Raw genomic sequence first — 24,110 nt, forward strand, 5'->3', positions numbered from 1 at the left:
TGTGATAAACTTTGACTGACAGAGCCTGATGTGTGGACTCATGGGGCTGAGACAATTAATTATAAAGCAGCACTAAATCATTAATTCCACGGCTATTGCAGCGCCTGCATTTTCATTGTCAACCTTTAATATCACCTATATTTAAATAAGTATTACTGACCCCTCAAATAAAACCAGCAGGAGCTTGAAAATGCTATTTTTATTTTTAAATTAAGTTCAGGCTGGTGGAGTTACATGATAGTATCGCTCAACCTATCTTGACAGGCTTTGACAGCTAATTATGCAGCTCCTTTTTCTGACACCGCCCTCTCAGAATTTAAACCAATCAAAATAGCGGATAGGTGGACCAGAATAGAAGACCAGCCAATCACAGCTGTTTCTCTCTGCATAGAGCATTACGACCTAGAGACACAATTTTGTGATCGTTACAGTGATATCATGCTGGCCAAGGAGTTGCAGCACGAATAATTAGTGTTAAATAATTTGCGAAACTGCGACTTATTTTGCCATTTTGTTAAAAATTTCTGCTGCCGCGCGGGGAAACGGCCGGAGCTTTGAGGGCGCTCCGTGTTTTCAAAGCCCGAAATAATCGCTGTCAGGAGGACTACTGTTTTGTTGATGTCATCCGCGGCAGAGCTGTAGCGACCTTCAATTTCCAGTCAAGACCGGTAAACAAAGACTGTTTTTTTGGTGTTTTTTTGTTTTGTTTTCTTCGCCAGTGGCATCAGCAACAAGGATGGGACTTTGGCTGCGCTGTATCCTGCTGTTATGGCTCTTCACTTTCACAGCCGGTTTAGATTTCCAGCAGAGAAGCAAACCCCTCGGACAGTCGCTTTTTTCCAAGCAGTCAAACATTGAAGCGAAAGCTGCTAACATCGTGAAGAGGTCTCTGCCGGCATGGCTGTCGGCATCACTAAACCACAAGAGGAGACGAAGAAGCACCGAGCAGGGCGACTCGTGCAAAGCTGTGCAAGGATCTGACACCAAGTTAACCGGCAACACCCACCGTGTAAGTTACCTGCTGAGGTCCTGTTACTCTTCACACGTCTGACAATTAGCGAGAAAAGGTGATGCGCAGGTGCTAACCAGGTGCACCAACAGGCCTAATCAGCTATTCGGTGACCTCAGACACCTGATGGGTTGTTTTCCGTGAAACTGTAAGCCCTGAAGCCCAGGATAACAGACAGAGCAGGGGAAAAAAACGATATAGCACCATATCGCGATATCTTATGTGGTCATATTGTATCGATACAGGGACTCCAGGGATTCCATTTTCGTAACTTAGAAAAGTTATTAATGTTGCAAATACAAATGAAACCTTTGGTAGCTTTGTAAAGAAATTGCTTTATTCAGTCTACAGGATACATTTTTTTGCAATTAAAAATGAGTGAACTGAGAAACTTAATCATCAAAAAGATATTGTTTTTTTCCCCCTGGTAACATAATGTACGATTGAAAAAAGGTAATAAATCGCAATGTATTGCAATATATAGTGTTGCAATACTCAGGATATTGCTTCACTCTTGACATGCACGCTGGTTAGTTCATGCAAATGGATTATTTTTGATCAAATTTAAATGAAACATGGAATGATTGATTTAGATTTAGATTAAATATAACTTTTTGTGGTGCAGATTTTTTTTGACATGCCTTCACATTTTTGCACCACCCTCTCCCCTCTCATAAATAATGAACAGTCCCTAAAGCAAAAACACGCATTTAAAACATCAAAACAACTTACAGAGTCAAAGTCCTCTCTTCCTACACCTTTACCAAAGTCCAAACAGCCATTAAAGGTAACATCTTGCCTATTGGCGACCTGTTTTGGACAGCTGTGATTTCCTCTCTTTAATATTTGGTGCAGTGAAATACAGTGTAGCGAAACAGTAACAACGCCCATTCTCTTCATGCCCTAAGACCTACGTAGGCTCCACTGAAGCGCTGCCAGACTGGTTTACCTCTGAAATGCTCCAGTTATGGCCATGACCTATATCTGATTCTGCTCAAGGATGCAACTGTATTCTGTACTTCAGCATCCCACTTTTCTTTGCCTCACTGAGCGTGAATCTCAGTGTAGACAGGAAATATGCCCAGTGGGATCCATGTGACTGACTGTGTGGATGTTATTTTGTAATTAAAAGCTGTTTGTGTCATAGTGAAACAGTTAGCAAGCAGGAAGTCTGTTGGGATACAGACAGACGACAGTATTTTGTTTTTACTTTCACTTAAATTCTCGGAGGGACAGTAGGCTGATTTTGGTCTCACCAAATTTCTCTGTTTGAGCAAACTTAACCCAGGAAGTGAAAGCACCCAAATTAATTCAGCTTATAAAAATATCTATGCAACTATGCAATGCTCTCCTCAAAATAAACAGGCAGCTGACCTCAGTAGAAACCTGTGCTGCTTATTTGCTTAGCTCCTCATTGCCATGTGACCAACGTTGCATTGCAGTCTTTGTATACTTGGCCCGGTAATCTAAAGTTGACTGAATTCCTAAAGGCTCAGCCGCGTCATTCCCCTCGAGGTTCCTGTTGCAGGTCCCACTGGTGTTGGAGCTGCTTACAGCATGAGCTGCTGAAAGAGACCTGCCTTAAACAGTTTGTGAGTGTTTACACGGTTGAAGATTAAAGTTACTACGCAAGGGTGGACATGACCTTTTTTTTCCACCTGCCACTGTGGCTGGTGGATTCCAAGATCTAACAGCCACTCAGTAGGTTACTGCTGTTTTTTTTTGGCAGGTGAGTGAAGCAAATGTAGCAAGAATTAAGCTAGAGATCCACACACTGTAATGAAAGCACCTAGTAAATTTCAGAGCAAGCGATAGAAAGACACAAGCACATTTATCTCTCAGGTGATTTTGATCTGCTTGATTGAGAGACAGTCCACTCTCAGGCAGAGCAGAGCCGACAGGCACGCTCGGACTCTCCCACAGACACCACAAAAGACACCAATATTATACAAAAATATACTGAACATAACACATCAAAAATACAAAATCCTCAGTACAACACATCAAAAGTTACAATTATATATCACAAATCATCCAAAAATAGCAAAAATGTTTTTGGATGATTTGTGATATATACTTGTAAATTTTTGATGTGTTGTATTTGGTATATTCTTGTTTGATATTGTTCTTGGATAACATAGATCTAGTCTGACTGGCCTGATCGGATTGTCTCAGCCTGAGAGTGGATTGTCTGATAATTAAGCAGATCACAATCACCTGAGAGATGAATGTGCTTGTGTCTTTATGTTGCTTGCTTTGCAATGATGATTTGAAAATGCCCGACGAAGGTCTCTGCTAGATCAAAATGTAGCACGTTAAAATGTTCAAGGAGCTTTTAATATAGCGTGCAGGTCTTTTGTTTGATTCTTGCTTTGGTTCGATTTTTGGATCCAGCACCTGTAAAAGTCCTTCAGATGTGCACCTTGTTTGTTTGAAGCAAATATAGCGGCCACGGTGTCAGGATATTAAACCATTATTATAATTATCAGTTACAATGACCCTTAAAAGAATGGAAAGACAAGTTGCTCTGCAATTCATGAACTTTGTATTTTCCTGCTGCTACTTTCTCACTTTCTCTCGCGAGATGGCTCACACCTTAGCAACTTCCATCATCAGCTCTGGAAAAAACTCTTGTGTTTAAAGGAATAGTTTACCCATAAAACTACCATTCGTATATTACTGAGTCATGTTGTGTTATGTTGAATTTGTGGGTTAAACTTTTTTTCGCATGTCTCCATGGAAAACTGAGAACATATTGATTAATTGGGGACCAACTGCAGAACTATATCAAAACATCCATTTACAAACTCTCACGCAACTTATCCAGTATAATCCAAGAATCATTTATGCCGTCGTTTTCTCGGTGCTTCTCAAACACATGCATTTTCCATAAAAACCTTAGTAATGAGTCTGGCTTAAAAGAAAGCATAAATAAGTTTCACTTTAAGTTTGGTTTTAAATTATAAGGTTTTAATGAGTAAGTACTAGTAGAAGAAGTAAGTTTATTCACAAATTCAATGTAACACAACATGACTAATTGATTTCCAAATGGTCATTTTGTCGGTTATTGATTTCTTAAATTATTTTTACCATGTGCACAATCAGGCAAGTGAGTTGCTCAATTCAGTGACCTACCGCAGCATTTTACTTGCCCCTGGCAATCTGGCAAACTCAGGGCTGGAAATAAGAAGCAGCCACCAGCCAAATACTGGTAAAATATATAAGTAGCTGCTAGATTTGCTTCATTTACTATTCTTAAAAGACAATGGCAATCTGTTGAGTTGCTGGTAGATTTTGGAATCCACCAGCCACAGTGACAGGAGACAAAAAAAAAAAAATAATAATTTCCAACACTGACTGCAGCCCTATTAGGAATGAGGGCTACTGATTTGGGTTTCGGGATCTTTTTCTCAGGCAGCTGAACTCTCTCTGAAAATTAAAGCAAAGCTATTTTTTGTTTCGAGGCAAACTGCTCAATAGACTTTATTTGCACAAAACTGTCGACAGTGAGTGAAAGTGAAAGTGTGATTCTTGACCTCAGTTTTTAATGTGGTACTCAGTCGCTGTATTCACAAGTCTGCGCTGAGAGCAGTTGGCTCAGAGCCTTGAGCTTGCGGAAATGCTTGTGTGGCCTGATAAGTGGTGCTTCACTGTTTACACTTTGTCATCTCTGATTGACCACATGGTGAGGGCAAACACGATGTCGGTCAAAGTAAAAATACAGTCTGGAGGCAAAATTCAGAAATAGGTTTTGGCTGCAGTTCACCCTTTCTTGTCAGCTGAACTCAGTTTTTTTCTCGTAATTTAGTGTTATTCACAAAGCTGTGTAGACATCCTCAACTTGTGCTGGGATTTTTAATATTTCTAATGTATTTTACATCTGTTTTTTTTTTTTCCAGTACTCCTTCAATGACTTGAGTGGGTCTGTGTCACTGGCCTGGGTTGGAGTTGGCACAGGGGTGAGTGTTTTATTCTTCTCTCATGCTGTATTGCTCCTCTGTGATGTGAGACGACAAACTTTGCTGGATTGTTCAGTGAGTGAAGTGTGTTAAAGTGACAGGGTAGTCTGCCTGCAAATAATTTCGTAGATTACATAATGAATTTCCTCACATCAGGGTCTCATTTACATTAATAAATGATCCAGTGCTCCACTTTCCTCAAGCTGAACCTTCTTCTCTCGGCAGGTCATCCTGGCTTTGACGACTTTTCAGGTGCCCTTCTTCATGTTAAGACTCGGCCAGTCCAAACTCTATCGAAGGTAAGTCTTATCTCACCTGTTGGAAAAACCACAAAGTTTGCATTTGATTTGCATTTCATTTGACTGAAAGAAAAAAAAATGTATCTGCCAGTGAGAACTATGGGAAGTCGTTCGAGGATGTCACCAGCCTCATCAACAACACCTTCATCCGATCAGAGTTTGGCATCGCTATCGGGAACTTTGGGAAAGTGAGTCATGTTCTTGTCAACAAATGTAGCGCTCTTGTAGTAAATGCGTTCAGTAGTTTCAACAGTTGGAATTTTGGACTCTGCTTGTAGGTGATCCTGACAGGAGAAGTCTCCGGAGGTCATGCCTCTCGGATCTTTGTCTCAGATGACTTTGGAAAGAGTTTCACCCCCAAGGACCTGCCCTTCCTCCCCCTCATGCAAATGACATACAACCCTGAGAACTCCAATGTGCTGCTGGTCCTCAGCAACAGCGTAAGTATCGAATGATGAAGAGCTAAAAATTATGTTTGGAAAGAAACCAGTTTGGATGTAAGTTGACTCATCTCCATAAACTAAAAAACTCCAGTTCTGCGCCTGTTGGTAGCCCAGATAAGTTATTACAGGGTTCCTGTAGATCCTTGAAGTCTTAAAAGGCATTGAATTTGTTATTTTAAAATAAAGGCCTTAGATAGCATTAAATACCTTCATTTAAGTTTTAAGAATGCTGAGATAGGGAAGTAGGATTTAGTATTATAGTATTATAGTATTATTTTGAGACAAAGTCTCAAAATAATACTTTTTAAAAACAATTTACTGAATGCCTCTCACATTAACTTCACACAGATCAGGATAGCAGAATAAACAACATTTATATTTTGTGTTCTGGCTGGGATGCTCAGAACAGAGGATCCACTGTCTGTCAGCTCTCACTGTTCCCTGGACAACACGGGAAATGCAAATTCAACGAAAACTGGCTATAGACCTTTTTCACACTAGACATTTTTGCAAGTCATAGTGGAAAAAGCACAGGTGCATTCAGTAACATTAATGATAGGTGCTGCAGTAAGTAATATCAAAATTGCGAAATCCCACATGCAGAGTGAGAAACACATAATTGCCAAAAAGCTGCCAACAAATGGCAGGTATTTCCCAAAAAAGTCATGTTTATTTCAAACATTTGGGCTAAACTGTCCCTATTCTCAGGTAACTGATGTCTGTTTTTATCTTAAAGGTTGGTCATTTTTCATTTGGTCCCAAATTTGCATAAAACGTCATAAATCTAACATGCTTTAAGCTGTAGAAACCCTGAATAAGTAATTGTAAATTTGTAATTAACTCAAGAGGGCAAGCAACCTTTTTCATGCTTTGTTGTGAAAAATTCTTAAGCAGAGGCCAACATTTCACTCCAACATAGCAAGATAACTGCCGCTGGTCAGCCATTTGTTTGCACAGCGTACATTTATTAACATGGTTATGGTGTTTCTGGGCAGCTCTAGCACATTGTTGTGTGACCTGTGTAAACACTGGTGCCATTGCAGTTGACCCATGAGTTCATCATTAATAATACGTCTTTTTTTCCTCTACCCAGTATGAGCTGTGGCTGTCTGAAGATTTGGGCAGCAGCTGGAAAAAGATCCACGACATGGTGTGTCTTGTGAGATGGTAAGAGACAAGAGAGCAAATATTAGCGTTAGCACCTTTGTCAGGTGCTCAGTAAACAAACAGCAGTTTTATTTATTATCCCCAAGTGTCTGTGATTTAGGGAAACACATTTATTCAGTGAGATCACGCCACTGTTATTGTTCTGGCCTGTAACAAAGATTTGCAGAAGTGATATGTGGTTTCCGTTAGTCAGTCGTCCTTTGCTTTGGTTTTAGTTCCTCCAGCAGGCTAATTATTACAGGTAGTTAAAACCAGTGGAGTTCAGTCTCTATTTACTGTGCTATATCCATTATTAAAACAAAGCAAATCATGTTGTAACTCCTCCACAGTTATGCTAACTTGCTCTCCCTCTCTGATAGATGTAAGATGTTTATAACCTTAAATAACATGAGACAAACATGCTCATAGTTTTTCCTCCCAAGATGTTTATTGTTGCTCCACCTTTGCTAAACAGGCAGTAAAACTGCATTGCACTGCAGTCAGTGGCTGTTTGACTAGCTCTGTTGTTGCCAAGCCCTTGCAGCACTTTTTTTGTTTTGAGCCACTTCCTGGTATGAGTCACTTAGTAACCTTGGCTGCTCTAAATTTCTTTTTAAACCTTGTTAATGCAATGTCTCCTTGTACCAAGCATTCCTCCTGAAACCTTTTATGACTATCCCAAAGACGCTCGTCTGATCAGGTTCCAGGAAAATGGGTCATTCTTATCTGGAGCAGGAGCTTTCTGTAGTCAAAGCACAACACTCAAAAGACAGTAAATATTTAGGCAGGGCACGGCTGTGTGCTGGTTGAATTTGATAAGCATGCCATATGATGCCTACTTTCACAATGATGCACAACCTACTTTGGAAAAAGATGGAGAATATATATATATATATATATATATATATAAAAAATGCAGATTTCTTCCATCCTGGTTTTGTGGTTTATTGGGGTGTGTGAGCTCGCTGAGAGCTGTCACATCCTCATCAACAAAGCAGCCTACATCTATTCTGCTCACATATCCTCGACTCTGTGGATTCAAAATGTGTGTGTTTATCTGAACATTCTTGGTGATTTTCACTCTGATTCTAGGGGAAGGAAGAATAGCATCTTCTTTACAGCCAGCCATAATGGATCCTGCGGTAAGTGATCCCTTCGTAACACAAAACCTTAGATTAAAAATAAGCATGAACTACGAGTGTTGTGTATGAACATGGAGATTAATGAGGAGTGTTACATGGAAGATGATGTCTGTAAAGACAGTTTAGAGGAAAGGTGTACAATGCAGGATTTGTTTCTCACTGTTTGTAAACAAACAAACAAAAAGTGAAAGCCAACCCGAGATTTGTCCACTTAGCGTTTTATATTTGTGTTTTTCTGTGCTGCATATGCGATTATTCATAGCCTCCTCTGGGACTTTGCATGGTTGAGTACCTGGTCTCTACCTCACCTGCGCGCGGTGCCCATAAACATCCCAAACACAGCAAGCCAAGGAGAAAATAAGAAAATACAGGCAGAGGGCAGAGTCTCTGTAGATAAATACTCTGTCACGCACTTCTAATAGGTCATAGGTGGCAACTGAGAGAAATTAGATTGTTTTTGAAGGAAATCCTGCTTAGTATACCTTTAAAAGATGAGTGTCTACATGTTTTTATTGAGGCCTTTGTTTTCCTTTGATTAACTGGATTTGGATTGGATTACAAATAAATAAAAATACACAGTATCAAAATGTTCATGGTATTATCTCATTTTCCTCTTAAATGCTTCATAGAACTGTTAATTACACTTTTCTTGTTGTACCCTTTTCTTCAGTTGATCGGGGAATGCTGGAACTGAAGAGGACGACAGACTACGGTAAAACCATCAAGACTATTGCCACAAAGGTCTACTCCTTCGGCCTGGGTGGACGCTTCCTCTTTGCGTCTATAATGACGGGCAAGGTCAGTACACAGGAGATCCAAATCACTTGCAGATACAGAAACATGAGCAGGCATTCAGAGGCAAATATGCTGATTGTTTAGATCTTTGTGATTGTAAAACATATTCCATTTGAAATGCAGTTTGCTGTTGTGAGGTGACATATGTCATATGTCCAGCCAAACTGTCTGCAGTCGAGTTGCATTGTGGGTAATGTAGACTTCAGGTTTTGACAAAGAAGGTGAATGTGTGGAACAAATGTGATGTTTCTGCTTCTGCAGCCCTGATTGTGAAACTTTTTTTACTTTTCATAATGAGTCTGACAGTGTTATGGTAGAGCTTTGAAAAATCATAAAAGAGTCAGCATGGATTACACCTGTCCCTATCTGGGAACAAGTGAGTGAAGATCAGACAGTGTGAAGATGTCCTACATGCTCCTGGCATCAGCAAACAGGCTAAGCGGCGTCTCACTTAGAAAAACGGCTTGCCCCTCTGGCCTATTTTCAGAGCAACAGCAAGCGGTTGTTCACCCTCGCTCAGGACACAAAAGGCTCCCTGAATGTGTTTGTCGCTTGTTGTATATCTGAACACTTTTTTGGCACTCCCTCAGCTTTGGTCGCCTGCTGTATGTTAGGAAGAGGTGTGAGACATGTCACCGTAAGACTTCAATATCATGATTATTGAAAGAGAAAATGACATGGTTTCACAATTCCTGATTGTTAGCCACACAATCAATTATTATATGTAATAACAATCATTTTTCCTGATTAAAAATGTCAGTTTTTATAGTGTAACATTTGGCTGCTTAAAAATCATTTCTATTGATTAAAAGGAAATAGGCTACACAGGCAGACAGACAGAAAATGAAAGTCCCTCCCACAGTCCTCTGCAGATCAGGAGGGAGTTGAAGAACACCTTTTTTACTGGTCTGGCATGTAGCAAAGATTTCAAAAAGTGAAATCTGGTGTCTGATAGCTAGTTTTCCTTTTCTGAAGTTTCAGTTCCTCCAACAGATGTCAGATAGATATCGCAGCTATAATTCTTATGGTTATGAAACCCTGATGTTATGTGACTACGTTTATGGCAAAACCGGTTATTTCAGACATTCTTAGTACATATCTATGAATAGTGTACCAAATGTTAGCTCCATGCAAGCTCATTTGAATATTGTTACACTCAAAACATGTTGCTCTTGTGACACGTTTCCGTTCCTTTTCCTAATTTTATAAATGGAAGTTACAAACAATCTTTCTTTCTTTCCCGCCTCTCTCTCTGCAGGGCACCCTGAGGATGATCCATGTGTCGGTGGACCACGGTGAGACGTGGAACATGGCCCAGCTCCCCCCTGTCGGTCACGAGCAGTTCTACTCCATCCTGGGAGCAAATGATGACATGGTCTTCATGCATGTTGACGAGCCAGGAGGTCAGTCTAGACAGAAACATCAACTGTTTGCTTTTCTTATGGTATCCACCTTTTTCCCAGCCCCCATGATCGCGTGAAATATGGGTGCAGCTCATAGCGTGTACTGTTACTGACCTTGAATCGGCGGTATCCAATAACGTATTACGCCAAGCCTCATTAGCAGTGTGATTGGGAAATAAATCATGTGGAACACACTACCTGATACGCCACAGACGGGATAACATGATCATACCGCTGTCATCTCTGATGGCCGTCTCAAAGCATTGGTGGTTTACTTTTTTAACCAAGCTTGTTACTGATAAGCTTGCCTTGCTATGTTAACATATTGATGAATTTAACAGGCAAGATTGTAGTAACAGTAGGCATCTACTCCTTCTAAAAGATGATTTATGATTCCTTAGACTCATAAACAGACACAAACACATTTTATGAACATTTAACACAATGGTATTAATTTATGTAAAGTGATTAAATGTGACGTTTCCCAGACGCTGCTCTACTCATCTGCCGCTATGACACAGTTTACACATTTTCATAACTGCTGATTTACTGAGGTGGAGTTCTATTTAGTTAAACATAACATTGATTTTAGCAGCAGACTTCATTAATATCGCTGACATAAATTAGTTAATCATTTTAGGCATTCATTTTTTTATACAGTATGATTAGAAAGAAGTACAGTAAATCAGTAACACATTCTCATTCTAGATGATGTTAAACACATACCGTAATTCAAGGTATGCTGCTGAGTTAATTTAATAACAGGCGATTTTCTAATGTAGGCTGAGAATTCAGTCAGACAGGGACAGACAGGGACAGACAGGGACAGACAGGGGTATCATGTTCTGTTGTTAAAGGACAGACCTGTCGTTCTAGGTGTCCTTCTCTTCCACAAATTCTGATTTAATACTTCTCCGCTCTCGAAACTCTTTTGGTTTTATTATTGCACACGCCATTTCAAGGGTAGGGTGTGCATGGAAATTTGGGACAAATAGCGTCCCGTGATGATTCAGTAAGGCATAGTGCATTTTATTTTACAATATAGGACCATCCTGTATTTTACAGAACAAGTGGTAACCTAATCCTTTGTAGGTAGGCAATGGGAACTAAAGCCACTGGGACTAACCATAGAAAGTCAATGGGACTAACAAGCTCACTGCTGCTTCTGCTCTCTCACTGGAAGTTGCACCCATGATCATTTCTACAGCAGCACCTCAGAAAATGAGTTTGATAGCAAAGCAGTAAAAATATCTAAGACTAAGAGGCTGTGTGTTTGGCTACATAAACAATAATGACAAAAAAAAGAAAAACAGAGTTACAGACACGTACTTTTGGCCATATAACCCGAATCTCAATTCTCTCTCTCTAGTATGTGTGAATTACTGTTTTCCTTTTCTTCATCCACAGATACGGGATTTGGCACCATTTATGTATCAGATGACCGGGGCAGTGTGTACTCCAAGTCACTGGAGCGCCACCTTTACACCACCACGGGGGGCGATACAGACTTCACTAACGTCACCTCCCTGCGAGGAGTTTTCATCACCAGTGTCCTTGCTGAAGGTAGCTCTATTCATGTGCCTGTGCTTATATAAAGGAATAGCAACACATGCCCGTTCTCAAATTCCCCTCAGAAAAACATACACATATGACTTCTCCCTTGCATACCGGAGGGAGGGCGTTAAGTAAATATTTAATTAGCTGTTCAGTGTTAGACTCTGTGTTTTTCTGATGCGGCTGGCAGACGCCTCACCAGAAAAAACACATCACCAGCTTCTTATATTTTAGCCTTCCCTTTCTCTCTCCTCAACTCCTCTACATGACCATTCTGTGATAAAGTGATTATTGCAAGGGCTTACTCCTGCTTAGTTAAGGATGTGTATTTCTGATTTTGGGGTGAACTGTCTCTTTAAGGATCCCTGTCATTATGGTGTCCTTGTCTTGCTGTTCCAGATAGCTCTGTGCAGTCTGTCGTGTCCTTCGATCAAGGAGGGGAATGGGTTCCTCTGCGGAAACCCGCCAACACCAAGTGTGATGCTACAGCCAAAGACCCTGACAAGGTAAAAAGAGGAAAATGGTGTGTCTTGACAAGAGTTAAATATAGAAAGTTGATCATGGGATCTCCATGGGAACAGTGTACTTTGATAAATAGATAATGTTTGTGATTAACTTTTGGATTGCAGTGCCAAAAAAGCCAAATACAATGTACGTATTGAGGCAGTTTTTGTTATTTTTGATGATTCTTTTCGCCTCTCACAGTGTTGGTACTATAAACAGTCAGATACCAAATTCTGCCTGTGTTTGTGTCCACAGTGCACTCTCCACATCCACGCAGCCTACAGTATCGCCATGAGGCTGAACGTCCCCGTGCTGCCTCTGTCTGAACCAAATGCTGTTGGTCTCATCTTAGCTCACGGTAAATATAAATTCAGAGCTTTCAAACAAGTGTTTTTAAACAATTGTCCAAGTATATTGTATATTCAGTTCTGTTCAGTTTAGTCCACCGGCTTACAGAACAAATGATATTAGCTAAATATATGTAACCCAGGAGTCATTTAAGAGTTTTTTTTTGCCATGTGACCATTTCGGTGAATCTCATCAGGGAGTGTTGGAGATGCCATCTCCGTGATGAAGCCTGATGTGTATGTGTCTGATGATGGGGGTTATACCTGGATGAAAGCCCTCGATGGGCCCCATCACTACGCTATTCTGGACTCTGGAGGGCTCCTGGTTGCTGTGGAGCACACCCCCACTCAACCCATCAACAAGATCAAGTGAGTTACGTGCTGCCTTTAAGTGGAACTTGTGAGCTTGTGGTTAAAACACAAAATCTATTGCACGTTTGATAAGGTAAGATATACTTATATTGCCCCTATATGGATATTTGCTTTGGACTCTGTCCTGCTACTGTGCAACATAAAAGCCAGACATACACATTCAGTCGCAACACACATATGTCAAATAAACCCGTTTTTATAATGTACGTCCTGGGAGAAGAATTCCTCCTCAGTTGCTTTTCTTGAGGTTTCTACCATTTTTACCTGTTAAAGGGGTTTCCTTATCCGCTGAGAGGGTCTGAGAATAGAGGGAAATATGCTGTAGAGCCCTCTGAGGCAAACTGTGATTTGTGATATTGAGCCTTATAAATAAAATTGAATTGAAAACATGGAAAGAAGTTTGCACAAAATGCACAGTGTTGTATTGGTTGTCTGCCTCCAGCTGGCTCTGCTAATGATTTCAAAATGTTGACAGGTCACTAAAGGTGACTGAGGTTTTGTTGTCCAGGTCCCTCATCTGTGGAACTCACTTTTATCGCTTTTTGATTCTGATGGTATTTACTGTTACTATTTGAATAATTGATTCAGTTTTCTAGTTTTATAATTGTTTTTATCGTAAGGCACTTTGTAGCTTTGTTTTTAAATATGCTAAATACATTTAGCAAACACCGCCGCCATTCACTTGCGACCGTCGTCATCAACAGTTTAGCAAGCTAACGAGCTGGTAATATAATGCAGTAAATGCAAAGACGTAACAGAGCAAAAAGATGAGGCTGTTGGGAATATCAACATTTTAATCAGACATTGTAGAATTCTGAAAAAAAAACTATACGACGAAAATGTCAATATTTTAACTTATCATTCGCTAAAAACTGAACTGCCATGGCCTCCGTTATTTCTCAAAATGTCAGCAAACACGTTACAACCTGTGAGCTTCCAGAAAATTTCCACTTTTGAATTTGTGAATACTACAAGAGCTAAGCAATCATATGGACTCCTCTGATAAACACAACAAACATGACCTCATTTGAAGCAGCAACAGTTTGTTTGGAGTATGTATTTGGTGATGCCTTTAGTCTAATTTTATTTTATTTTATTTTATGTATTTTGAATTTATTTTGATTTGCATGCTGTACAGCTCCCTTTTACATGCTGTTGCTTCTCTTCAATGTTTTTTGGGGTTATGCTAATGTTTGCACATTCTTCAATGTCCTGACAGATTCTCTACTGATGAAGGTCAGTGCTGGGGTGTTTACACCTTTACCCAGGAGCCGATCTACTTTACTGGGCTGGCATCAGAGCCTGGAGCTCGCTCCATGAATGTCAGTATCTGGGGCTACAGAGAATCCCTCCTCAGCCAGTACTGGATCTCCACCACCATCGACTTCAGGGATCTTCTCACCAGAGACTGTGAGTGACGTGAGAATTGTGTTTAATACAACAAAACTGACCTAAACGCAGTATTTAGTCATATGGTCTGAGATTATACATAAACAGAGTTCAAACATTGATATTGTTAGGTGAGGACAAGGACTATGTACAGTGGTTGGCCCACTCTGATGACATCAGTGACCCCAACGATGGCTGCATGCTGGGCTACAAAGAGAAGTTCCTGCGTCTCAGGAAGGACTCTGTTTGCTGGAACGGACGCGATTATGAGGTCAACACCCAGCCAACCCCCTGCCCGTGCACCCTGGATGACTTCCTGTGGTAAGACACTCCCTGTGTCCCGAATCCTTATTGAATACTATATAAACACAGTATATGCTACACGCAGTTGTCTGTTTTTGCAGGTAGTATACAACATCAAATAAAAATACTTAAAGGTATAGTATGCAGGAAGTGTCGGTTACCGGTAGTAAACACAACATTCAAACTTGCTCCCTCATTCCTGCGTTATTTGTACATTCATTGTAAGATACTGTATTATTTGGAGTTATTGAAATAAAATGTAACACAGCACTGTCACACAAATCACAGAAATTAAACAACACGAATGAATGAATGACTAGAACGCTCCTGCTGCTTATGTAACACCAAGGCTCGTGCACTATATAAATAATTAATTTGTGCTCCGTTGTTATTCATTTTGCTGTTAAACACACATGAAAAATTAATGAAAAGAAGATAGGTCTTTTAGTTTATGACTCAACACTCACCAACAGAAGCAAAATGTCTTTCTTCAGATTTGATACCTTTTTAAATCTTTTTGGCCATCCAAAATGAATGTTATTTATTTATTTTTTTTAGCTTTTACTAGCTCCTCTATTGCCTTTGTACATTGCATTGTGGGAGAATATTATCCATTAGCAGTAAATTCAATCATCTATTATATTTATTTAGTTTGCATTCTGACTAATAATAATTTCTACTTGCTGAGATAGAAGTACTGCTAACTGACTGTAATGGGCTTTTTATTGACAGTGAGATTACTGGTGTAAAGGCCCACTTAAGCTAATGTAAAAAGTTGTTCATGCAAATGTTCACTCTGTAATGGATGCACTTTGAAGCATGAAATTTTTCCATCAAGTAAAACAAATGAATTGTAACTAAAAAAGTGGAAGTACTGAGTTAAACAAATGGTCAGTTACAGAATAAGCAAGAGCAAGTATACGCTAGTTTCTTCCTTTCTTGCTGACCATCCTGACATCTTCCGACTCTTTGCAGTGACTTTGGATACTACCGCAAAGAGAACAGCTCGGAGTGTGTGGAGCAGCCGGACCTGAAAGGCAAAGTGCTGGAGTTCTGTCTGCACGGCAAAGAGGAGCAACTACAGACCAGCGGGTAAGCCTCAAGCTTCAGCCAGATCTCTTCAACAGATCTCTGCAAGCCACTATTGTTGGTTTATTTTTTAACATTTACAAAGTACTGAAGACAATATTTTGTCATTTGTTTTGAATCTTAACAGTGATAGGTAATAAAAGGTTCCTTTTACATTAATGGCATTAGATAATTGTGATTTCTTTGCAGTCCGTTTCTTTGTATTCAGTAAATCAACAATAATATTAAAACAGTTCATGCGTAAAACATATATTGTACAAGGCCATCAATCCTGCCACATTTTATGGTGGAGAGAGTTTCAGAGGGTGCTTCTCAGAGTTTGTCGGAGAAGAAGACAAATGATGAGAATGAGGAAGTATCTGTCATGCAGAGATCAGTCAGAGGAAGCAGATGAGGGCGAGAGTGAGTCTTGCGTTTTCACTGAGGAAGAGTAAATGCTGACTGTAAAACAAAGGAAGTGTTTGCAAAACCATGTTTGCTTGACCGCACGCAGACTGAAAAAATGAATAATTGTTACACAAAAGGTAACGACAATCCAATTAATCCGGTATGTCCATCAGGTAGGGTTATATTTATATATATTTAATGATGATGAATAAAATAAAACTCAGTAGAATAAATATTCACTCTTGACTCAGCTGCATTTTAAAGAGTCAAAACAAATATACTTTTTAAAAAAAAAATCTATCAGTCAGACCTCAGACTTACTATCATTCACTCGATGTGTCATTTGTCCACAGTTACAGGAAAATCCCTGGAGACAAATGTGAGGGAGGAAACATGCCAGAACGTAAAGAGATCGACCTTAGCAAGAGATGCGTGAGCGACCTGGTGGGCCCTGAACTCCTGGTCGGTACCTTGGTTTTATTTATGCTGTATGTGTACAGTTTATCTGTTCCTGCACTTTCACTTTTACCAGCTTTTGTTGTCTGCTGTTATTTTTACAGGTAGACACTCGCTCCTCTAAGTCTGTACCCATCGTGATAACAGTCTGCATTGTCATGCTACTGAGCGTTGCAGCCGGGGTCGTCTTCGTCAAGAAATACGTCTGTGGGGGCAGGTCAGTGTATCTTTCTGCACTCGTGAATAGTCCAGTTCAGAACCAACGCATGTCCAGGACGGCAAACTGTATTTTTGTAACTGTGTAAACACTCTTCTTTTACTGTCCTTCGTTGCATTGTTATTTTGTATTTTTCTGATGATTTAAAGTGACTCAACGGTATTTTTCATGTGCGTCCGACAGGTTCTTGGTTCACAGGTACTCGGTTCTGCAGCAGCACGTCGAGGACAACGCTGTTGATGAGATGGACGACCCGCTGGAGACCAACCATACTACACAAAATGGCAAGATAGAGTTTCACGAAGACTCAGATGAGGTACAGTGGATACATTTTCTTCCCTCACACTCTGGCTAAGATAGAAATATGGGCACCGTGTTTTTCTTCTAAGACTGGGCCACAGAGGGTTTTTCACTTAAAACCAAATTCATGTAGAAATTCAGAGAAATAAAGCAGTTTGACAACAGCCAAACCAGATCGAATAATCTGCAACAAACCCTGAACCCAAAGACAAAATACTTGAATCATTGTTGTGAAGAGCAGAGAATAATTTCCACTGTTGACTGAAACCTAGAAACTTTGACGTGCTGTCACCTGTACACATTATATTGTTGTTTGATCCAAGTCCAGATGTAGAGTTGGGACTTTTGCATGTCATGAGCCTCATTCATCAACCTATTAAACATTTAGGACCCTACAGTGGTGAATCCTCGCTGCCCCACTGTGCACTCCTACTGTACAGGCCCACCACCTGCTGAAGGAGTAGAAAAGAGAGCAACATAATATAGCGTACAATAATGACGAGATACCAGCTGTTACTTTTTCTCTAAATGTGAATTGTTTTCTCAGTGCTCTCTTTGGCATTTCTGTACTGCAGTTCGTGGTTACTTGTCAGGCGACATACACATCATGACCAAACCGTTTTATGCGGAGATTCCCTCAATACTGCCACAACAAAGACCCAACAATACGCTGGCTTTGCTTTTTTACTCAGAACATTGTTGCTACAAAGTTATGACCTGAATTCACCTGCAGCCAGGCCTCTTGTGTAACTGAGTCAGTATGTAAACAAAACCATAATGCCTTCGTGTTTGCTCACTCGTGTTGTCTCAGGCTTCATCTGTATTTCATTTTCTTGTCTTGTTCTTGTCACAGGACCTGCTGGAATAGCAGGAACAACCTGTCCTGCAACAGAGCAGCAGGTTTCCAGCTCATCCCATGGCCCGACGCTGCTCCCGTCTCTCTTTTGTCTCCAGCTACTTCTTCCTTTCACCTTCTAGTATGAACTTTGGCCCCAGCTACCAGACGAAAGAGTCTGCGTCACTCTGCTGTCATCTATGAAGTATAATGAATGTACGGAGACTTCCTGGGATAATGCCGCAGCTGAGGAGGAAGGAGGTCTTGTAGTGTCGTGCTTCAGTTGTTGATTCTGTTGATTGAGTTCGAGTCTCCAAGTTATTTATTTTAGGGAACGAAGAACTGGCGCAGTAATTTGAACTGCTGACAGAGTTTTTTTGGTTTCGAAGAAAAGCTAGTTGTGTAAATCCACCACCATTGCATTACGGGTCCTGCCTCTCCCATCAGCTGGGAGTGCTCCTGGAAATACTTCTCACCTCTGTTGAAGATCTGTGTCCTTTTTCTCGTGCACTTGTACATAAACCTTTTCCTTTGCCATTTTTGACATGGTATCAATTTGGTAGGCGTTAAAAAGGTTGCTGTTGGTAGCTGGTTAAGAACTGTCCCAAACCATTTGAGTCTTAATCCCTACTTTGAACAAAGTATTTGTTAGTTAAAAAGTGAGCCCCAGATGGCCGAGAGTGTGTAAATTTGAGGTTTTTCGGCCCTCTCCTCCTCTCTGGGTGCTGATTTGTGAAATCCCCTGTGTGTATTTGGAATACAAGCCTGCATACGTTTTACTCTGTGGCTTTAAGATCCACAGTTGAAGTAATAAAATGCGAGTGCAAATGTCCTTTTGCAAAAGGTTTGACAGCAATAACATGTTTAGGTTCAGCATATTGTTCTTGCATGTTAAATAATCCTAATGGCACAATAATGTATCCAGTTGCTCTGTTTGATGATTGGAGATGTGACTGCGTGAAACACATTCACAAATGCATCAATGTACAGGATGGTGAAGTGTGTCTGTTTAAAGACAGGGTTTGTTCAAAAACGCGTCTGCAGTTCTAACTGCCCAAAGCACAAGGTCCTTTGTAAGCTTAGAGTTTGTAGTTTTTCCTAAATGTGACCTAATGATTAAGACTGTAATAATCACTGTAGTCATACACGAGTCGTGTTTATAATCATCTGAGCAGTTTTTGTACTAACAAATCTTTGAATTCATGTAACAAATTGCAGTTTGAAGATGTTCGGAAATGACATTAATAATAGTTTGATAGTAAATATCCACAGATATTTTTACATCAGATTCAGAAAACTTCGATATGGTTTGTTGACAGAAGCACAGTAGCAATGCTAAAAACTATTCAATCAGGGACTGTGCTTAATTTATTAGGGCAGGGGGTGGCTGGGGTGCAACTTTGCTTTTTTGCTTCTTTTTAAATAGTGTAATTTTGGAGAATTTTAAAGTAAACTTGGATTTAAAACTCACTCGTGGGTTTTGCGGTTCTCACGGTATTGAAAAGAAATACAAAATGCAACCATGTAAAGTTGAATGGCCCTTCCTTAAGCCAAATTAAAATACATAACTCCCTCCTCAGTGCTTAAAAAATAATCTGAAGTGCCCCCATTTTGCACCACCCTCTCCCCTCTCATAAATAAAAAACAGTCCCTAATGTAAATGTTGTATAGCATAATTAACACTGTAGCCGATTAGAGTTAACAGACATGGCTGTTGGACTTTTTTAAATTGGTATTTGGAAATTCACTAAAACAACATGGTTATTGAAAGTTTCTCATTTTACAGTAAACTGCTGTTTTTCTTCTTTCTAATCAAACTGCTGAAATTTTGAAAATGGTTTTTTTTGGCTAATGCCGCTGATCGAATCTGTCCTGTCTATCACGTCATGTCTTACAGGGCTTTTTTTTTCTTCTTGTAAACATTTATTGCACAATTTTTGTCTGTCTTGTGTTAAATATGTTGCTTTAATACAGGTTTATTTATTTGTGATTTGCAGGTTCAGAGTGCAGTGAACTGGATGTGGTTATACAAGTGCCTGGTGTGAGGATATGATGCTCCCCATGTGTGGCCAGCATCTATTTACTGATTATTATTTATATCAACTAATGTGTAACCAGTTCCATCCAGTTTGTCAGAGACACCTCGAAGTTGCACTTGTTGCCTAAGATGAATTGAGCGGTGACGGACATGTGTGTGTTTTGAACAGCATGTTAACTCTCAATATTTAAATCCACAGAGCGTTGTGAAGAAAATAGCCTACGATAACCTGGTTATTCTCTCTGTCATGTCTTGGCATGATGCATAATTATAAATGGTGTTTTGACGAGAGAGTCAACTCAATTCAAACACAGAGTGGATACAGGGTTATTATGTAGCTGCTATACTGGGAGACACTTAGCGAGTTATTTTATGATGGTTTACTGCATTAAGTGAAAGTAACATATTTTTCTTACAGTTTAAAACTGCTGTATAAATTAAGTCATTGTGATGGTTCTGTAAATATACAAGGTTACATCTTTGTATCTGCTATGTTTCTTTCTTCTGTATATTTGAGGCAATTTTCTTTGGGTTTGCCAATAAATTCATATGTTCCTCTATTTTTGTCCTGCAATTCCTGTTTTACAGCACGGTAAAAATACAAACCTGGGAAATGGCACAAAGCTAAAATCAGCATTGCTGAATGCCTCACCGTGGCTGACTAATGTCCTGCAAGTCACTGATTTTTAAATGTCTCTGTATCATCTCATTAGCAATTTTTACTCAGTCTTGTCTCGGCCTCAGAAAAAGACGACTTGGAATTTTATTTTAAGACCGTTCAAGATGATGAGAGACATTGTGTCTTTTGAGACTAATCGCAAGGACCAAGAATTTGTTATATCAAGTTGGATTAAGTTTTTGATAAATATAAAGAAAGGAACCTGATCAGAAGCAAATATTGTTTCAAATTTATTTATTTTCTAGTTAGAGAATTAAAGAATGCCACCACACATACTGATACATGGTGCCCCCTTATTCGAACATTTCAGTTCGTAGTTTGTAATTAACACCGTGGTTTCTGTCACAGCACGTCAGTCAACATTTTCACACGGTTTATAGAGGGATCGACCACCAAAACACATTCTGGTTGTTGGATGGCTGCTGCAAACTGGAGTTTCATCTGTGTTATCTGCCTAATTTTACAAAAACTACATTCAGATTCCTGTTTACCTATTTATAGGTAAACAGCTCCCTGCCTTGGCTATATATTCATCTCTAAATGACTGTGGAAACAAGAGAATATGGGAACAAATACAGAGATTGAGAAATAAAAACATGGGAAACAAATGTTGACAAAAACAGTTTGAAATTATTTTATTTAGGCTCTTCAGTAATAATCTGTTCAGAAAGTCACTGAGCAGATTACTATAAGATGTCCAACCTGGACATGACAGGACATGGGAAATCCTCAGATTCTATACAAAAAGTTGCCCTGTGCATCAAAAAAGTCATTCCCAACTTGCACCACAGGGTTTGGCTTTTCCATTTCCATAAACTCTTCAAGCTCTTCTTCAGTAAACAGCCGTCCATCCCAGCTGTCCTCGTCCTCCTCGTCCTCCTCGTCCTCTTCGTCCTCCTCTGTAGGATCTGTGTTAAAAGTGCTGTCCTCTTCTTTTGATCTCGTCATGGGGACATCTTTACTGATACCGGCTCTGAACTGGGTGGGCAGAAGAGTAACAGGGGCGGGACTCTTGTCCAGGGCTCCTGAGCCCTCACCTCGAAGCATCAAAGTCTTTGCAGCAACAGGCACCACTGCGCCTTTACTACCTCCAGGTGGAAGTGCAGCTGCTGTGCGGTTTCCAGGCAGTTTCAGCCTGTCCTGCCCTGTCCCAGCACCTGAGGCCAGCACCTGCTGACTGAGTTCAGCCATTACTTTGGCATCCTGCGCAACTTGTCTCTCCGCAGTGGGAACAAACTTGCTCCTGAGGACTCTCAGGATGACATCAGGGGTGACAGAGAAGCCCTCAGCCAGACGCTGGACTGTCCACTCCTCTGGCTGCTCCTGCTTCAGATACCTGAACAATGATATGGGGTATAAATTAGAAAGAATCTAAAAAGCATGTTTTATTTAGTTTATATTTACCTAAAAAATAAGATTTGTTGTGTTTTTGTTATCTTAGCATGAGCTGTTTATATCTACATAGGGAGCGGGTCCTAAATCTTACACACTGTTCCTTTAAGCCCATTTATGCCGACATAAAGGCTACTTCTTGGGTGCATGGTTTGACTGAGAAAACAAATCACCTGATCTGCTCAATAGCAGCCCATGTCAGCTTCCTCTGTGGCGCTCCTGCTGGAGTCATCTGTCTTCTCAGTATGTGATATTTCACAGTCCTCTGCCTTTTCCTCCCCTCCCTGAAAAATACAACAGAGGTGGCTTCATTTTCCACAGACTGTAAAGACAATCAAATGTACTTCACTGATCCCCAGGGGAAATTGCTATTCTTACAGCTGCTTTGATGTAATAAGATAGATGAAATAAGAAAAGTAAATGTAAGTTGTATTTTTAATATAAAAAACAAAATATCTGTATTTTGCTACAATGTGTAACACTGGTATGTCAGTAATTAAGAACATAAAATATGATGAATATGCTAAATATGTAAAGTGTGTAAAACATATAGAAATATGTGCATTATGCTACCACAATGTAGAAAACTAAGGAATATAAATAAAATACATTATGCTATAATGCACAGTGTTGGGAAGGCTTCTATTATTTATTAACTACTTTAATCACTCAGTTAAAGTAATGTTAAATATTACATTTGATTAACTTCCAAAGAAAAAAATTAAAAGAGGGCAATAAAGCTGAAAAAACCTAAATGTTGTGCTCAGATTTCTCTCAACAGCTTTGCTGCAAAAGGCATCCCTGCACAGCAAAAAAAAAAAAGCAAAGCAACAGAAAAAATGTTTTATTCGACATATAAACTTTTTACTGAAAGATTTGTTAATGTAACTCATTTGTAATTACCATTTTGATTAATTAATAATTTAATGACTTATTTTTTCTCTGATACTGATTAAAATGACATTTATTTTGTCATTTAATCGCTATAATTGGTTACATGTAACAAGTCACTCCCCATCACTGATAATGCACAACAATACGTACATAGATAGACATAACAATAAGACATATGTGCGTCCACAAATAAATGTAATTTTATTTTTTTTTCTTTTTAAATACAAGAGAAATGATGATTCTTACTCAACCAAAGCCTGTAGCTTGTCTTCTACTTCCTCCAAATCCTCCAGTTCGCGTTCATCAGACATCTCATGGCTGTATCTGTCTGATGCTCTGTCCCTGAGGACATCATGACTCTGTCCCCTCCATGTCCTACTGGCCCCTCTGCTAGCAAATCGACAGCCGTTAACAGAGACCGAGGGCATCACTGTCAGAGCACCGAGTCTGGACAGCAGGGACAGGAGCCGGACAGGTCGGGACATCCTCACAGACAATCTGTCCTCCCTTTATGAGACAATATTGTGAGCTTGTTTTGCCCAGAGAGGAGGGTCACTCAATCTCCATGCCGATATTTTACAAAAGGGGAGCCACCTTCACCAAAACAAACCCCATGTTACCTCCACGGACCCCACAGACACGCTACTGGAAATCGTTGATGTACTTCCGCAAAACATGACTCTCAAAACATAGAGACGGCGCGTTACTGCTCCCTACCGGAGCGGAGGTGCACTTCACCTGCTGAGGGGCTCACATGCGTGACTTGAGCATAGACTGTGAGATTCATAAAGATTCATGTCTTTATATACAGTCTGTGGGCTTGAACTGAACAAAGAGGCTCTCCTGTAACACATGTAATGTCTCCTCAAACCAGTGGTTAAAGGACATGTTTTTATTTATAAACAGATGTGTTAACAACCCTCTTTCCATCTTTTTGTTTTGATTGAATTTAACTCAATGTTGAACACTCTTGCTCTAACAACATAAAAAGTAACAGGTTTTTAGAATATTACAAAAACTTGTTTGATAAAAACCCTCTGATGTGAAAAGAATTGTTTCTGTTTTCTTCCGATGTCCATTCTCATTTTATTTATTTTAGTATATCTTAGAATATGTAAAAATATATTCCTTATAATACATACTAATAATATAGAATAC

General features: G+C 39.8%; 2 protein-coding genes across 2 annotated transcripts; one reads left to right on the forward strand and one right to left on the reverse strand.

Moving 5' to 3' along the window:
- Positions 1 to 414: 414 nt before the first annotated feature.
- Positions 415 to 20,547, forward strand: sort1b (sortilin 1b). Its single transcript, XM_042491507.1, has 20 exons — positions 415 to 1,009; positions 4,909 to 4,968; positions 5,194 to 5,267; positions 5,359 to 5,455; positions 5,546 to 5,707; positions 6,804 to 6,877; positions 7,949 to 7,998; positions 8,669 to 8,796; positions 10,052 to 10,196; positions 11,604 to 11,759; positions 12,150 to 12,256; positions 12,510 to 12,612; positions 12,799 to 12,970; positions 14,193 to 14,383; positions 14,494 to 14,683; positions 15,641 to 15,757; positions 16,495 to 16,603; positions 16,702 to 16,814; positions 16,998 to 17,130; positions 17,968 to 20,547. The coding sequence occupies exons 1-20, from the start codon at positions 737 to 739 to the stop codon at positions 17,980 to 17,982; spliced, it is 2,469 nt and encodes an 822-aa protein (XP_042347441.1). The 5' UTR covers positions 415 to 736; the 3' UTR covers positions 17,983 to 20,547.
- Positions 20,548 to 21,276: 729 nt separating this feature from the next.
- On the reverse strand, positions 21,277 to 23,586 carry ngrn (neugrin, neurite outgrowth associated). The gene is made up of 3 exons (XM_042492217.1): positions 23,199 to 23,586; positions 22,232 to 22,342; positions 21,277 to 22,002 (listed from the first exon to the last, which is right to left on the reverse strand). The coding sequence occupies exons 1-3, from the start codon at positions 23,435 to 23,437 to the stop codon at positions 21,396 to 21,398; spliced, it is 957 nt and encodes a 318-aa protein (XP_042348151.1). The 5' UTR covers positions 23,438 to 23,586; the 3' UTR covers positions 21,277 to 21,395.
- Positions 23,587 to 24,110: the final 524 nt, after the last annotated feature.

Source organism: Plectropomus leopardus, chromosome 8 (genome assembly GCF_008729295.1).
Source record: "Plectropomus leopardus isolate mb chromosome 8, YSFRI_Pleo_2.0, whole genome shotgun sequence".
NCBI classification, from domain to species: domain Eukaryota; kingdom Metazoa; phylum Chordata; class Actinopteri; order Perciformes; family Serranidae; genus Plectropomus; species Plectropomus leopardus.